The following is a 16,337-nucleotide window of genomic DNA, read 5'->3' as shown; positions in this document are numbered from 1 at the left end:
TTAAATTCTGTGAATATTTACATTTGTCCAAATTTTTGTGTCCCTACAACATTAAAACCTACAACTAACAGAACTGACGGGCTGACAGGTCACCACTGTCGCTTCACATTTGTCCAACCGTGACAGGTGCTGTGTTTTTTCTGAGCATCACGCTAAGACTACAGGAGGGTTAGGTTATGTTGAAATGCATCTCTTGTATATCCATCTTTTATGTTAGTGATTAACCATAATGCTACCAACCAGAGAAATAATGGAGCCACTGGTAAATTCACCATGTCATACAAAACAGAGATGTCTGCTACTAGATATTTCGTACAAACCATGCATCACTTTGTACCCACAAAGAGGGTACAACCAAAAAGTGGCGTGTAGGAAATTGCAAATATGTACATTAGCAACATTAACATTAAAATATATTTTCAAATATGCTTAACATTTGGTGGCTTAAATACTGAAGCATTACTCATCTTGTTAAACTCTCTTGGCAGATATTTTAGCGCAATTCAAATTTGTATCTTTCACTCTTTACCTACAATTTACGTAAGGATATTTTAACATCTTGTCAACTTGGAAATATAAAAATAGCTTTGTTCATAACAATTGATTTAACTGGGTATCTTAAAAAAAATCTATTTTTAAAGTTAAGCCAATTGGCAGTTTATTTCTCTTACATTTCTAAAAAAAAATAACCAAAGTTGAACAAATGCTTTGCAGTGCTGAAAATAACTGATTGAAAAATGTATTAGCATAATAAAAATAAAGTTATAATAAAAGAAAGCCTGCAAATTTGAAAAGACAACACTAACAAGTAAGTCTATGAGATAAGACAGAACTTGAACTTAAAGAAAATCAGAGGGAAATGTAATTGGTATGGATGAAGAGGGTCTAAATACAGTAATAACATTATTGCAATGAATTCATTTGAATGTGTCCTTCTGCAAGTTTGTTTTCCTCATTCTCCTGCTCTGCGTCAAACTGGCTCCGACATGTAAGGTTGGATGGACAAGTCTTCTGTTGCTAACATCTTTAATAAACTTGGGAATAAAAAGTTTCTCTGCCAGTAGATATCTACATTGCTGCTATCAAACTACAAAAATGGCCAAGCAAGGTGGAGTGAAACGCTGTGCAATCTGGAAGAGGGCAGGTATGACATGTCTTATTCACATTTTTAAAAAAGGCAGCAAACCAGTTTCTCTAAAACAAGCCTCGGAACAAGGGCAAACAAGGGGTTTGTGGAGCTACAATAAAGAGGAATTCAGACCAAAGAATTGCATTTCTACTTTATGCAGACCATAAGTGAACAATTTACCAGGAAATTGAAAAGAAAATTAATAGTACGAGCAAATACTACAGCATACATCATATTTTCACGTCTCATAACTTTTGCATAGGTCTACTATTTACATTATCAAGATTTTTTTGAGCAAATGTGTGCATAGTGTCTTGTCTTTTTCCTGCAAAGATCAGTTTATAGACTTGCAGTTTTAGTTCATTTTGTCCGACCAATATTTCCTCCTCATTGTAATCTTGCTAATACTCATTCCTCAAAAACAGGCATGTTGTCTTTGATTTTGCAATCTAACATTTTCACTGTCTTGTTATTTTTGGCATTAGTATGGAGGCATTAAATTTCCCACTGGTGATCACTGGTGGAACACATTCCTGAGCCACGGAGTGGACCATTAGTCGAGAAAGCGTTCAGAACATTCAGAGGTCAACTATTTGAAAAATTGGAGCGTTTTCAAACGTCTATAAAAATGTAAAAGTTTAGTTGTTTTGGAATAGCACCATTATTACCTTCTTCTATTGGCCATGTTCTAAGTTCTGACTTTACTGAGAATATTTATGATTCTCAAGGCAATGACGACTCACACAGTTGAATCCAGATGTTTGCTCATAGTTTATCAAAATGTACATTTTCTTTTTTTTCATTGAACATTAAATCCAACTAAACCTGTTTTAATACACTTAGGATTACCAAAGTTATTTCAGTAGACTGAATGCCAAAATCGATGACTTTGTGAGCTTCTAATACTATATACCTGAAGGAACACCTCAAACACACTACTTCATATTTGATATCAGGAGGACAATCGTGGACTTCCATGCCTGAAGGTGTCATGTTTATCTGTTTGAACAAAACACAAATGTAAAAACCACTGGGAAAATCCAGCCATTACAGAGGCTCTGTGTTCCAAACACAAATGTGTTTCGGAGCAAAATAGCAAAGATGAAGCTCGTAGGAGAACGTCCTTATCCACAGAAAAATAAATACAGTACCAACATGAGCCTTCAGGCAGGAAAAGCTCAAAAAGCAACTCAAGAAACATGAGTTTTAGTTATTGAAGATATGCCAGGTGATCCAATATCCTCATCATTGAATTCTGAAGAAATGGAGGGAGGTTGCAAACCTCACAACACCATCTCAACTATGAAGCACAAAGGTGGCAGCATTTTGTTGTGGGTGTTTTGGTTTCGAAGTGACTGGCTGCTGCACAAAATATTTTAGATGGCATAAAGAGCAAAGAGGATCATGTAGAAATATTGAGGCAACTTCCTATGGCCTCAACTAAGATATCAAAGCTTCTTCCTATTGGATAAATGGACAATCATACCACCAAACAAGTTACAAAGTGACTAAAGAACAAAAAAAATCAATGTTAATCTAATATCCAATATCAACTCTGTATAAAATGTGCAGGTAGAGCTGAAGAAATATGTGCGGTCCTAGTAGCCTACAAACCAGACTTAGAGCACTTCTTTCAGGAAGAATAGAGCCCAGCTAATTATTGTGAGAAGCTTATAGAAAAATACTCAAATGTTTTACCTAAGTCATACAACTTAACTGAAAGACAACACTGTACATACTGAGGAAATGTATGAAAATGTTTGACTTTAAAAAAAGTAATAAAAAACATGATCACTTTCTTAACAAACCGTAAAAGAAGGAAAGTAGATATTAAGAAATAACTACTTTCAACTGTAAGCAGATAACAAGTCCACTTAAAGAAGGTGGTAATGTCAATGTGACAGTAATTACATTTCTGCTGGTGTCATAATGAGTAGAAGCAGAGTGTCAACATGTATTAGTTATAGGGTCAGCAATATTTATTTCTTAGGTTAAGATGTTTTTCTTCTGAGTTAGAAATTACTTTCTAAAGAATCATTATCAGTACACTGTGATGAGAGGAATTCATGGACAAGTGTATTATGAAATCCTTTCTTGGTTTTGAGAAGACTCTGCTTCCCCTACCAAGCAAATTAATCAATCGTTGAAGTAGTACTTGAAAGTGTTGGATTGTTGATGCTACATTGAGACCTCACATGATTTTTAAACAAGCAAGATTGGTTTATATTTTTGTTTTCAGTGTCACAAAAGATGCAAACTTCTTGCAACACTGAATAGCTATTTATGCTCGTTTATATTGCACAACTAAACTTCTCCAAAGCAGTGTCACCAAAAATGGGAGACCAAGAAATACACACTGGTAAATTAATTCCTGAGGACGAGGTTTTGGGTTCAAGACGGAGAAGCAAACGATTGTCGCAGAATCTGCTTGCTTTGATCTGGATGCTGTGAAGCATCTTATCATAGAGAAGCAAGAAGAAATTCCCATGGTTAAAATAAGTGGGTTCCCTGATGATTTGGAGAGCTCTGATCCAGAAATGTTTTTTTGTGAAATGTCCTGATTAGGAGAAAGTTGAGCCCAACTGTTTTTAAGTGCAACACTCATAAACTATGCTTGATACCCCAATCAGAGATGCCAGCTAGCAAAGAATCTCTTTTCTGTAAATTCTGTAAGATGCATTTCCAAAAATATGGGAACAAGAGGTGGTCTTTCCTTGTGCAGCATAAAATGTAAAAACACTGTTTTGCCACTGTGATGGCATGTTTCATGTCAGCTCTGTACATGTTCTGAGTCATCTTCTCAGACCTAAAAGGAACATCCTTTGCTTTCAGCACAGCATGCAGCTGCTTTTTATCCGAGGCTTTCTCTGAGATGACAGACGTACTCCATGCACTTCAGGACGCATGCTGCCACAGAAAATATGTAGTCATCCTAATTCATGTTGCTACCTTGACCATATCCAAATCAGTGCACTTTCAGTAGTCCTGTAATGTTGACATAGCTGCTTCAATCTAAGCTCTCAGCTGGCTACTGTGCCAGTAGCCTTTCTTTTTCTTTTTTTTTTTTGCTCCGATAAGCAGGGGCCTGTATGCATGAATAAGCATCACAGAAAAGTTGTCTAAGAAGTGAAGACAGCAGCAGGAGATTGCCTTAAATGCCTTCTTCATATTTAAGTATGCTAGATCCAGTGTGTTGATGCCCCTAGTTAAAAAAAACAAAACAAAACAAAAAAAGAGACTAAGAGCTGTCCTGGTTACTAACACTAGACACAATTGGTATTGGTATAATTTTTGCTTTTATTGCAGTACACCTGTAAATTTGTGATCTAAAGACTGAGGTTGACAATTATTACCTAAATGAGCATTGAGACATTTTTTATTATTATTTATAAAAGCTTGTGCGCTACAATTATTTCTCTTTTATTCTGTATGTAGTCACTGTCAGACAAAAGCCTTGCACCTCCAAAATAGACGTTTTCAGGAAAGGAAGAAAGCCTCTTTCTTATTCATGTTAATTCATAGTGTTTGCTGCTTTTTCAATGCCTATTGATCAATAAAACCACAGACATGAAGGTTTATCATTAGAGCTGATTTTCCAAACCTTTTAAGAATTATGTTTCTTTTTATGCAGGAGTACACAGCTTTGTGCACCCCCCCACACACACACACCCAAGCCGACACAAAATATTAAGCATATTTTTTTAAATCTAATTTAATTTAGGTCATTCTCTGAGACACATCAGCAAACAGACATATTTTAAGAGACTAAAATCAGGAGTTTGTTGAGGCTAAGCCAAAAATTATCAGTCAACTGACTGCGGAAGTGCACTTCTGCAAAGTTAGTTATATATTTTTTTCTTCCTGCGCTATATGTGGTGTTCATATGATAGAACTCTTGAGGGTCCTTGGTTGAGCATAAGGCATGCTGAAAGATGGGGTAACAGAGCCAGATGATTGGATGCTCATATCCAAGCCTTAATTCTAGTGTGCAACAGTCATTTATGGCTTCAAGATTGCTCAATAATGCATCAGAACCCACAGGCCTTCAGGGGAAGCAGCCAGTAATCAAAAAGTAAGTTAAGGTTTTCATAATAGGGGACTATAAATAACTTTGGACAGAAATGGGGGCATGTAAAATTTATAAGCGATGATTCAAACCCCATGAGGTGGATAAGCTTAACGCAATAAGAAAGCATGTGATATTAAGAGAAGTAATAACTTGATCATATATGGAAGATGATTTTTTTTTGCATAATAGATTACATATGCCTTAAATGTGTTGATAAACAATATCAATATTGTTCTGAAGGTTTAACTTCCAAAATGTTCTATTATTTTTGACATATACTACGAATGTCAAACTATTTAAAAAAGGTTTAAACAATCAAGGAAACTTTGTATAAGAAATCAGTATCAGTTAAGCATATACACAAGGAAAGCTAGCTTTCTCTACTTTCAAGGACAACATCTTTATGCTGACAATACTTTAAGTTATTGCAGTTTTAACATAAGAACCGTTAGAATGAAGTACATGTACAGTTACTAAAATCGTGAACAAAATGTTCTTGCCCTAAAACTCATAGCTGTAGGAAGGTTCAGGCAGTGTGATGCAACACCAACAGCAATCATGTCATGAATGTTTTTTGTGGTGAATGTGGCTTTCAGGCATACTGCAATACAATATAGGTAAACAAAAGAACATGAATTTATGTAACTGGACATTTGTGTCTGCATGGTTATATGTCCTCTTTGTCTCTGTGTTGTGTTGAACTGGTGAACAGTCTACCTCTTGCCCCATTAAGCACTCCAGAAAGACACTAGATCGCTTGCAAACATGCATGAATTGAGTGGGAAAAGATTCACAGATAGCTGGACGTTTTGGAGACCCTAATTTAAGTTATGTTAAACCATCAATGGTGACACTTGGCCAGTGCTGAGTCAGCTCAAGAAAAGCAAATTTAGTCTCAAGCCCTTTGTTTTGGTTTTAGCTTGTTTGGCAATTCTAGATTTTGCATTAAGACTGTCCAAATGTTACAGTAGTTTAGTGTGGTATGTTTCAACTATGTTTTGAAATAGTAAAAATATTATTTTAATTTATTTTTAAAGATACAAATGACTATTTTCAATGTTGCTTGTTTTTTAAATATTGCTATTTTGACAAATCTGTGTTTAGTTATCTCTTAAGCAGATTTAAACCAGATAAATAAATAACTGTCAACCAGCCTAAACACAGCGCTGTTGTTCCTCGGATACTGGTCCAGGTATTTCCAACCCGTCAGATGGATCATTTAACAGTCGTCAGCGACACGAATCAAATACATCATCCTTGATGTTGTTTGGGCAATGAAACATTGATTTCTCTTTTTGCTGCCTTCCCTTTTCCTGGTTCAAGCAGGCAGTTTTAATCTTTAAACACAGAAAGTCAACAAGAAATGATTTTATAACAGTGAGCCACTGAGAGTTTGATCCAAGCTTTGAAAGCAGCTATCTTCTGCAAGTGAATGATCTGCGTTTTTGTGCAAAAATGACAGAATCTGAAACTGTATGTCTTGCATAAGATTATGTAATTCCTTGTTTTAGAGACAGCATTATTTTACTGATAAAAATCCAGCAAATTATGTTATTAAACATTACTGAACACAACTGGGCAAAAGTGTGGGTAAAACAATTCAGAATTTCAGATAACTGGGTATTTATAATGTGCATAAAGGGAAGAATTTTAATTCATAGTTTATGTTGTACTGATTAATAAATACTAGAAATATTAAGGCTAATATTAATATATGATTCTGATACAGCTGCTATGGAAAACAACCAACACTTACTGATATTATATATGTATATTTTATATATTTCACTACCTTTCAGCACCTTAGAAAAACCTGATCACACCCCTGACACCCTCATAGCTTTTCTGTTTCAGTTAAACTCCCCACAATCCTGCACTGCATCACTAGAAAATGTCTCGTGACCAAAAAGAAAATCACTGGGCATCACAAATACCACATGACAAACGCTCTCACCTCTCGCTTCAGAAAAAAACGGCAACTAAATGGAAATAAATATTGGTCGTTATATCTGGCCAGTTTTATTTATCAGACTCGTACTATTTAAAAAATTACCAATATCAGCCGATACCTGATATTAGAAAGCGCCAACTGATCATACATTCCACAAAAGTATATTTACTAAATCTTAATTTTAGCTTGAAGAAGACTGCCTTTAAATCCCATATTTTCTTGTTTCCCATATTTTCTAGCCATCTTTTTCCTTAATTCACTTAATCTGAGTTTGTTACAACATTTTTAATCTCTTAAAGAAATGGCCTTGAAGGGAAAAAAGCAGGTGAACAATGGACATCTGAGCAAGAATGGGAGCAAGAAATAGAAGAGGCATCTTTCAACATAATGTGAAAAAAAATGTAACCCTCAATCAAACTGAGCAATTGTGCTCCACAAACAAATTTGACAGCTTTGTGATAGAGCTAAAAAAGGTATCTACTCAATGATATGTAGGTGGTCATAATGTTATAATTGTTTAGTATTTATTGCCCACTTTGTCATTTATCTTTTACCAGATCAAAAACACATAACTCTTTTGATATTGCACTATAATCTCAAGATGCTTAGCAATTATCTTTATAATATTTAATGACTCCGCCACTGTTTGTAGGTTTTGGGTCCGCAGTCTCTGTATGCCTAGTCACTGCATGGCAATGTCCAGTGATTACCAGGAGCCTCACACTAAGCCTCATCTATCTGCCTGGCTGCCTGCTAATCTGCCTGACCACCCTGCTTATTCTCCCACAATCTCCTGGATTGAAGTACACACTGGTTCGGGCTACACTGTCTGGTATTCCACTCATACACTCTGAGTGGTGAGAGCCACTCACTCAAATCCACTTATTAGCTGGTGACCTTCCATTTTTTTTCCACTCAGCATCCATCTCAACTCACTGACTCCAGATTCAACTTTTATTAAACTTGGTGACAATTTTCTGGTTTTCTTTTTTTAAAGACACCTTTGGGTTGGAATCCTAGCCTAACATGAGAAAATTTATTTTTACTCACTTGCACTGTTGAAATATGGATATATTTATATTGGCTATTTTAAGACAGGTTAATAATTGCTGTACATTTTTTTATTTGACTTTCTAGAATATTGGTGCATCATAAAATTATGTTTGTTGAAAATTTTCAAATACCCTACAGCAAAAAAAGGTACAAAATAGATGAATGTCTTGACTTACCGTCAAACTTTTTATGTCTGGAGGTGAATGTTGTTCTCATGTTGTGGCTGCTGTCTTCAACCATAACCTCAAATTCCTGCTTGCTTTGCTGGCTGAGTTTGTCCTCCATCTCAGATGTGCAGCAGGTGTAACCCTTGGGACAGACACGGAGGTGCTCACCTGAACGAGACACAGACACGGAGAACCGTTTTGCAATGCCACAGGATTTGGATTTTTCAGAAGGCTGCACTAAGTCTTTGATCAAAAGTCTCCTGTGATTTTAGGGACTCTCGTCTCTGAAACTATCAAAGACAGCCAGACTGTAACAAATGGAAAAGATAATGTTTATTGGCGAGACATAAAGTAACTTTTATATATCAGTGCCTCTTCCCCATACAGCAGCTTTATCACATCACCGTTACAGGAGATAGAAAATACTGTTTTTAGAGCCGAGTCAAGTCAGGTCAGTCTTATTATGTATGCAGTCCAGAATAACAAATTAGCCGTAAGGCATGCAGCAAAGATGGAGCCTGGCATAGCCTCAAACTATGACATCAGCCAAGCAATCTTGGATAATGGTTACATTAGAAGAGTTCTGTTCACTAGGGGCCAGCAAAACAAGCTATAAACAAATCACTAACATATTTTGTCATGACAAGTAACAATTGCCTCTTTACTCATCCATCAGATACCAAACAATGTTAGCATTTGTTTGAAGTCATCTTTCTGCAAACCCTATACAGAACTAAAGCATCACCTCTGGTGTGAAATATTTGGTAAAAATATTGCAGTGATAAACAGAAATCAGATAGTTACAAATGGTGTTTAATTGATAACATGGAGAAGATATATTTGTTGAAAATAGTTCAAATGAGACTGCTGACAGCAGAGAGTCAGCAGTCTTGGAATTTGCCATCTGTTCTTTTTGTGAAGTGACCAGAGTGGAATTTTACATTGACCTCAGAAAGCCATTCAAATTAGTTAGAGGATTAAAAAGTTGAGAATGTAAACAAGTGCTATGCAATCTTGGCACTCTACATTTAATAAATTCTTAATTTCGTTCTTATTAACACTGGATAACTGAATAATTGTATTTGTATTACACTTAACTTTTAACATAAAGAAAAAAAAATCTTTAGAATTGATGAACAAAAAAAAAAAAAAATCCACAAGAAAATGATTTAAGAAAACCAAACGTGTCATAGAGGTGTTTGTGTGGAGGACCCAAATGCAGGGAACAGGGAAGCTGAGGTGAACTCAAAGATAAAGATATTTAATAAATAAAACTAAATTAAGCACATGAAATTAAAGAAATTCAAAATAAAACAGAAACAAGGGAAGATAACTTAGGATGACATACTAGTAGTTGAGCAGATGAATCAGCGTTGACTGAAAAACCAAAGACTTTACACTGAGGAATAAGAAAACAATTTAACTAATTAGCAGGGTGGAAAACCAGAGAGCAAAGACAGAGGGAATTAAATAGAAACAATGATACAACAGTAACCAGTGACTAAAAATTAGTCAACTGTTCACAAACAAAACACAGTGAGATATGAAAAGGGCTCAAAACCCACAGGAGACTTGGGGACTCAGAAATACTAAAAAACTGGAAGTAACTAGAATACCGAAAAGAAATATCCAAAATAACTATCAATAAGTAACTCAGAAGTTGAAAACAAGAAACATAGTTACACAAAACAATAGACAAAGTAAAACCCACAAGAGAATGATGTATAAAATGAAAGTCTGGCTTTGAAATCATTACTACCAATAATGGAGGAAAAAAAAAAAGCATACTGTAATTTTAAGTTGCATCCATGAGCTACTAACTGCTAAAAATGAGACTTCCTTTCTTTTTTTTCTTTCTTAGTTTGTTTGAGGTGGAAAAACCAGAGAACAAAGCAACAACCTAATATTAAAAAATGACTGACATTGTAACTTCTTTCAACAACATCTCCATAAGTTGTTTAGAAAGAGAGCATCCATTAAGCAGATTCTTTGGAAAATAATTGTACTGCATCTTTGACTCCTTTAAAGAATTACCTAACATGCTATTTCTCTGCATGTTGCACACACTCTGGCACTGAGAATCTGAGGCATCATTAGGGATTAAAAGAAAAAGTCTGGCTAGAAGACACATGAAAGGTTTGAGTTTTTCCACATCCACCTATTAACAAATGAAAAGAGAGATGAAACGAGTGCCACTGTTCCAGTGGGGAATTGGCATGGAGGACAGTGAGAGTGGGACTTTTTTTCAGAAATACTTCTACAGTAAACCATTGCTTTAAATGGCAGGCACTAAGGTGCTTTGCATTCTTGTACAGTAAGTCATGGATGAAGCAGCTCTATATGGATAATGAAACAGGGAAGATGAGGGATGTACGTGCAGGCACTCTCTAATGTACCTAATCCATAATCAGACATAAGAGAGGCACCAACCTCCAGTAATGAGGTGCACCATCAACAGTTCAACATAAACACTTTCCTCCAGAGTGTTACCATAGACTTCTAGCAAAACTTTATAAAGACTAAAAAAGCTGATTTGCAACTGTCAGTTTCTCCTCTGTGCTTTTTCCAAGCTTTTTGGCATTTTTGCTAATTGACAATGTGGTTCAATTAATGCAAAAGCATTTTCCCACTCTTATATGTAACAGCCAATATGTGGAGCATCACTGTGAAAATATTTTAACATAGACATTCATCATTGTGTCAAAATGCCTACAACCCCCCCAAAAAAAAAAAAACTTGATGCTTTGTAAAATGCTGCAATGACGCAAGGGAAACATACGGTAGCTTCATATTTACTCATCATCACCTTATTCACAGATGTATCAGTCAAAAATCATGCACTCTTTTTCTGTCATTTACTTGAGAGATTCTTTTTATGAAGTAGCACTAATCACAGATTATAATTCATGCTACATTGCCTACAAAGAATGGGGTAATTAATTCATCTTTAACTAGCACACTTGGAGAATATTAAAGAAAACTGATCATTCCAGGTGTACAGCATGCTTGATAGAGTCAGAATGTGTAGGTGTCCAAATAGGTGGGAGCTTGGCACAACAGTAGGTCTACGCCTTAGAGTCATAATGATGGATAACTGAGGGAAAACTACAGCTTTGTGCTATAGTTTGAGACCCTGTGAGTTTGAAGGACTGCAAGTTGCTTTCAATTTTAGGTTTCCTGCAATGCAATAAAATTGGTTTAAGTTGTTGGAATACCACTGTTGGCTACTGAAGACTGGCAAAAGAAAGAAAATCAATAAAAGGCAGACCTGTCCTTAAGTGTAAAAGACAGGTGAAGGGAATTGGTAGTGCTTTTAGCTTTCATGGGCTGTGCACCTCTCTATTCACCTCTCAGTTTTGTTTTCATATAAACACTTAATTTGACTTCACCCTTCCTCTGTCACTAAAGCCAACCGACAATAAGCATTTGTGAGTAGTGGCCATGAGCACGAGCTGCATTTATAAGGTGTTTTAAATGGGATGGTTGCATGTTAATCCCTCTTTATGTCTTCATTTCTGCCTCTTTTTTTATAAATCCAAATGCCAATCTAAACCGCACATTGTAAATAAGAGTAATAGTAAAGTCACATGAAATTTTGCAGCACATTTTGAATAATTCATCTTTGGGTCGTGAGGTTTGCTTTTTAAAACACAACAAATGTAAAACTGGATAAGGTGATGTCTCATTAAACAGTATCTCCCTTGTTTTACTTCACTACTTTGCACAAGAAAGAAAATATGGAGCCATGCAACATTCTGCACAGCTTCAAGACAACTTTTGCAGAACTGTTTTCTTTAAGTTTTCAAAAGACAACACTGTACTGAAAAAAATGGCCACAAGAGATAGTAGGGTCTCTCTCTTGTACCCAAAGGATTTTTTTAAAAGCCTGGGTGAAAGAAAATGTGCAAATGTAATTAATAAAAAAAATGACTGCATAATTACTGATTTTGTTAGAAAGACACAAAACTGTTTTACTTTGGACTTTAAACAACACATGTTTTAATCTCAAGGTCTGACACATCCACCCACATTCATAATTCATTAACCTACTGACAATCACAAATTCATGGGTCACCACACACAGCCATGCAAAAATCCATAAAACAGTGTTTACTTAAATGATCATCAGATTTATGAACAAATAATTATGCAAACAATGTGGAATTGCACAATTAAATGCAACTTGCTCCATCTTACTAATGTGGCATTCTGTCCTTGCAGCTGTACTGAGCTCGTATGCCAGAGCAGAGCGCACTGCTGCTCAGCTTTCTGAATGAGCTGATCAGGGATTTAAATGTATGTAATTATAGACTGGGAGATAATTTAGGATAAATGCTAATGTTTTTGGGAGATATTTCAATGAAATGTTGTGTCATTAGCTTAAATGCATTTCAATCAAACAAAAATTAGAAACATGTTTTAGGTTGCAGATGCAGCTCCCCCTGATCATCACATACAATATGCTCCCAGCGATGATTGAAAATAAATGTAATTATCTAAAGTCGTTGACCAGTTTGTCATCTCAAAGTCCAGTTGATTTGTCAGAGAAAACAGGGTAAAGCTTGGTTGCATGACAAACACAATCAGCCTTGCAAATATAATTCCTCCCCTGATGAAAAATGTTATTAAATGTTTTGTAATTGTTTATTACATTTGCAATATATATTTAAAACATAAAACCTAATTAGCTTACAAATGGAGTTGGTTATATTTGGTGAAAGTTAATATTTAACAACCAGTATGATAATGCAGATGTTAGAGTGCTAAAACCTTATATGTATGCTGAAATTTATGCAGGTTTTTGGGCATCCGTTTCCTTTGGCATCATATTTCCCCCTTTGGCATCATATTTCCTGACAATAAAGACACATAAGTTTGAGTGATCAATTCTTTGTTTTAAAGCTTGTGTCCAATGGGCAGGAAAAAGACAATCTTACGATTCTTGCTATTTCCAGCAGCATTTAAAAATACTTGGCTGCAGAAATATTAACAGTCTGGGCAAACAGGTTTTGCTGAGACTCTAACAGTAAAATTAGTAGGACTGAGTTCCCAGTTAAACAACAATGCAAGAACATTAGAAATCACAATAGTTAAACCTAAAATACATATTTCATACACTGCTGTCTTGCAGAACAAAGGTCCTTGGTTCGAATCCCAGACTGGGATTCATCTGCTAGGAGTTTGCATGTCCCACCTGTGAATGTGTGGATTGTTTTTGAGTACTTCCACAGTCAAAAAATATGACTCTTGGGTTAATTGGTCTCTTTAAAGTCCCCTTAGGTATTAGAGTCTGTGTGCATAGCTGTTTGTCCAGCATGTCTCTGTGATGGACTGGCAACCATCCAGGGCATACTCGCCTCTCACCCAATAACTGCAGTAGAGAGGCACCGGGCCTGACCCATGACCCTGCAGGGATAAGTGGGTATGGACAATAGATGGATGGATAGATGGATGCACAATTATAAGAAGTACAAAATTTAATTTGTCATGTTAAAGTGCCATGCAAGCCACCACTCTCCCATACCTGTATTCCTTTCTTTAATTTTAGATTTAAATATGTGATCATGTAAGAATTCAGATTTTGTGATAGGATAATCTGTCATTTTTTTTCTAGCTGCTTTGTCATTTCATAGAAGTTCAAAGTTTTTCTAACCTATTTACAACAAAATAGCTCTTTATATTTATTTTGTGTTTCCAGAGACACAAAATACTAAAGTGACCCATACTAAGTTGTTTTACCAAAACTAAACTTTGTTTCATTTAGTCTCAATTTTATTTGTTTGAGGAGCTGTTGTTTTAAGAAGTGCAGCTATTAAAGTATTTTTTTTTTATTATTGTCTAAGAAAAGAAATAATAAAATTCACTTTTTAAATGTAAAACGAGTCTGTATAATTGTGTGTGTGTGTGTAACACTATTACTGTATGTCTTTGAGGTCAATTTTGGTTTCTCTACATTGTTCAGTGGTGCTATGTTTTAGAACAATACAGGCTGTTTCTCTCATTTCTCCAGAGACACAAAATAAATGTGGGAGTTATGTATTATACAAGACAAACAATATGAACAGAATCATAAGATTAAACAAAATTAAATTCACTGTAAGCCAAACATATCATGACATGTGTAAGCATTTAAAAGTGATCTAAAAATGTGGGTGCTTTATCACAAAGTGAGAGGTTTATTTTTTGACCCACTCCAAAGAAACAAATACCATAATGTCATTATAGTCGCATGTGATGTGGCCTGATCAGCAACGAATTCCAAATACAATCAGTGTATCATACATTTTTTTCTTAATTTTGTCTCTTCGGTATGGCTGAACATCACAGAAAATCACTACAGAAACAAAACAAGCCAGCTAAGGCCAGTTTACCACGTCTCCAAGCTTTTCTATGTGAACGAGAAAGACGTGTGGAGTTTGCAGACTTTGGAGCTGTATCTGTCAAGTCACATCTTCCTCTAAAAGAAGAAAGAAAATAACTAAACCCAGATTAGAAGGAGTGTTGGCAGAAAACGATAACAGCCTCAGCCAAAACCACATAACTGAAATTATGTATTTTCACTGAAAATACAGTGTATAAAAATGACACATGGGGCACAGTTGTTGACACCGTTGGCTTGCAGCAATAAGGCCATCGGTTCAAATTCTGATTTAAAATTTGGGTCTTTATTATGATTTTATTTATTATTTTATATATGAACTTTAATTGTAAAACAAGAAAATTAGGACATTATAAACTGAGAAAATAGAAAATCTAGAGAAAATGTAAAAAGAAAACAACAACTAAATAGATGTTCATTTTAAGATAAACCATATTTATTAACATATCTTTTTCTCAGAGAGGTAAAATAGATCATGTGGTGAAACTTGCTTTAAAGTGACACACAACATGGTGATTCAATTTCCTGTCTTCAAAAGGCATCTGATTTTCTATGATAAATGCAAAAATAGAAGAAAAAGTTTGCACAGTTATTCAGGCTCACTCATGACAACTTGATTTAAGTCTGATATAGATTTCTTGGATTGAAACACATGATGTAATACTTCTCAGATCTATTAGGTCGACAATATTTCAGACAAACTCCCAGCAGTCACTGGATGAGAGGCACAGTACACCTTGAACAGGTCGGCGGTCAATCACAGCAGAGACTGACAGCTGTTCAGTCTCACAGTTACTCATTTCTGCCTGTGAAGAGACGGTTCTAACCACCACACTATTGCGCATGTTTCATAGTCCTTCCACTTTAGCTGAACTTATTTCAATTACAATACAAGATATTATGCAGTTCATCTACTTAAATTACCTTACTTACTTATTGCAGACAGGTTTTATGAGCTATAGCCAGACTGTGAAGGTCAGACACACGCAGTTATCTCCACAGTTTTCACAACGCATCTCTGCTTCTATTATTTGTAGAAGCGTTTGTATGTATCGTACTCCTTAAGGACAACATATTCAGAAGACACAAAGAAACAGAATTATTAGTACCTTAGTAGCACCAGGAGGAAAAAATATCCAAGGTTAACCAGAAGTCCAACATCATCTAAAGATTCTCACAAGGGTCCACAATAATATAAACATATTGAACTATACAATAGCAGTCCCATCATATCAAAGTGAAGAGTTTTTTGTTCTATTTCAATTTCATCTCTATTACTATAAGCATATGTTACAGGGAAATGTGAAAGCCAGACAATATTTCATAGCAGCTGAGGGAAATGACGGAGTTACCTGCCCATGGAGGGTCCAGTGCCAGAATAACTCCCAAAAGCATTCATTAGTCTACCTGGCCAAAGGGCAAACTGCATATGGGCTTCGCCATCTGGTACAACTTTTAACCACTCTTGCCAGCATTTATAAAGTAAGGACAGTCTCACAAGAGCTCCTTGCCAAAACAAGTTAGCAGATCTTGAAGTCAAAAGAAAAAACTGCCTCCCTCATCTATACTGAAAATATGTAAAGCAATTT

The 16,337-nt window shown here is 35.6% G+C and overlaps 1 protein-coding gene across 2 annotated transcripts in view; it reads right to left on the bottom strand.

Annotated features, from left to right (window-relative positions):
- LOC116718713 (glypican-6-like) overlaps positions 1 to 16,337 on the bottom strand; it is a 160,295-nt gene that overhangs the window by 122,376 nt on the left and 21,582 nt on the right. For both annotated transcript variants that reach the window (XM_032560916.1, XM_032560915.1), the window contains exon 2: positions 8,379 to 8,537. In XM_032560916.1, coding sequence (XP_032416807.1) covers positions 8,379 to 8,537 — 159 coding nt within the window. The remainder of the gene's footprint in view (positions 1 to 8,378; positions 8,538 to 16,337) is intronic.

This window comes from Xiphophorus hellerii, chromosome 4, assembly GCF_003331165.1.
Source record: "Xiphophorus hellerii strain 12219 chromosome 4, Xiphophorus_hellerii-4.1, whole genome shotgun sequence".
In the NCBI taxonomy this organism is placed as follows: Eukaryota; Metazoa; Chordata; class Actinopteri; order Cyprinodontiformes; family Poeciliidae; genus Xiphophorus; species Xiphophorus hellerii.
The sequence above is the reverse complement of the archived record's forward strand: the minus strand, read 5'-3'. Positions and strand labels throughout refer to the sequence as shown.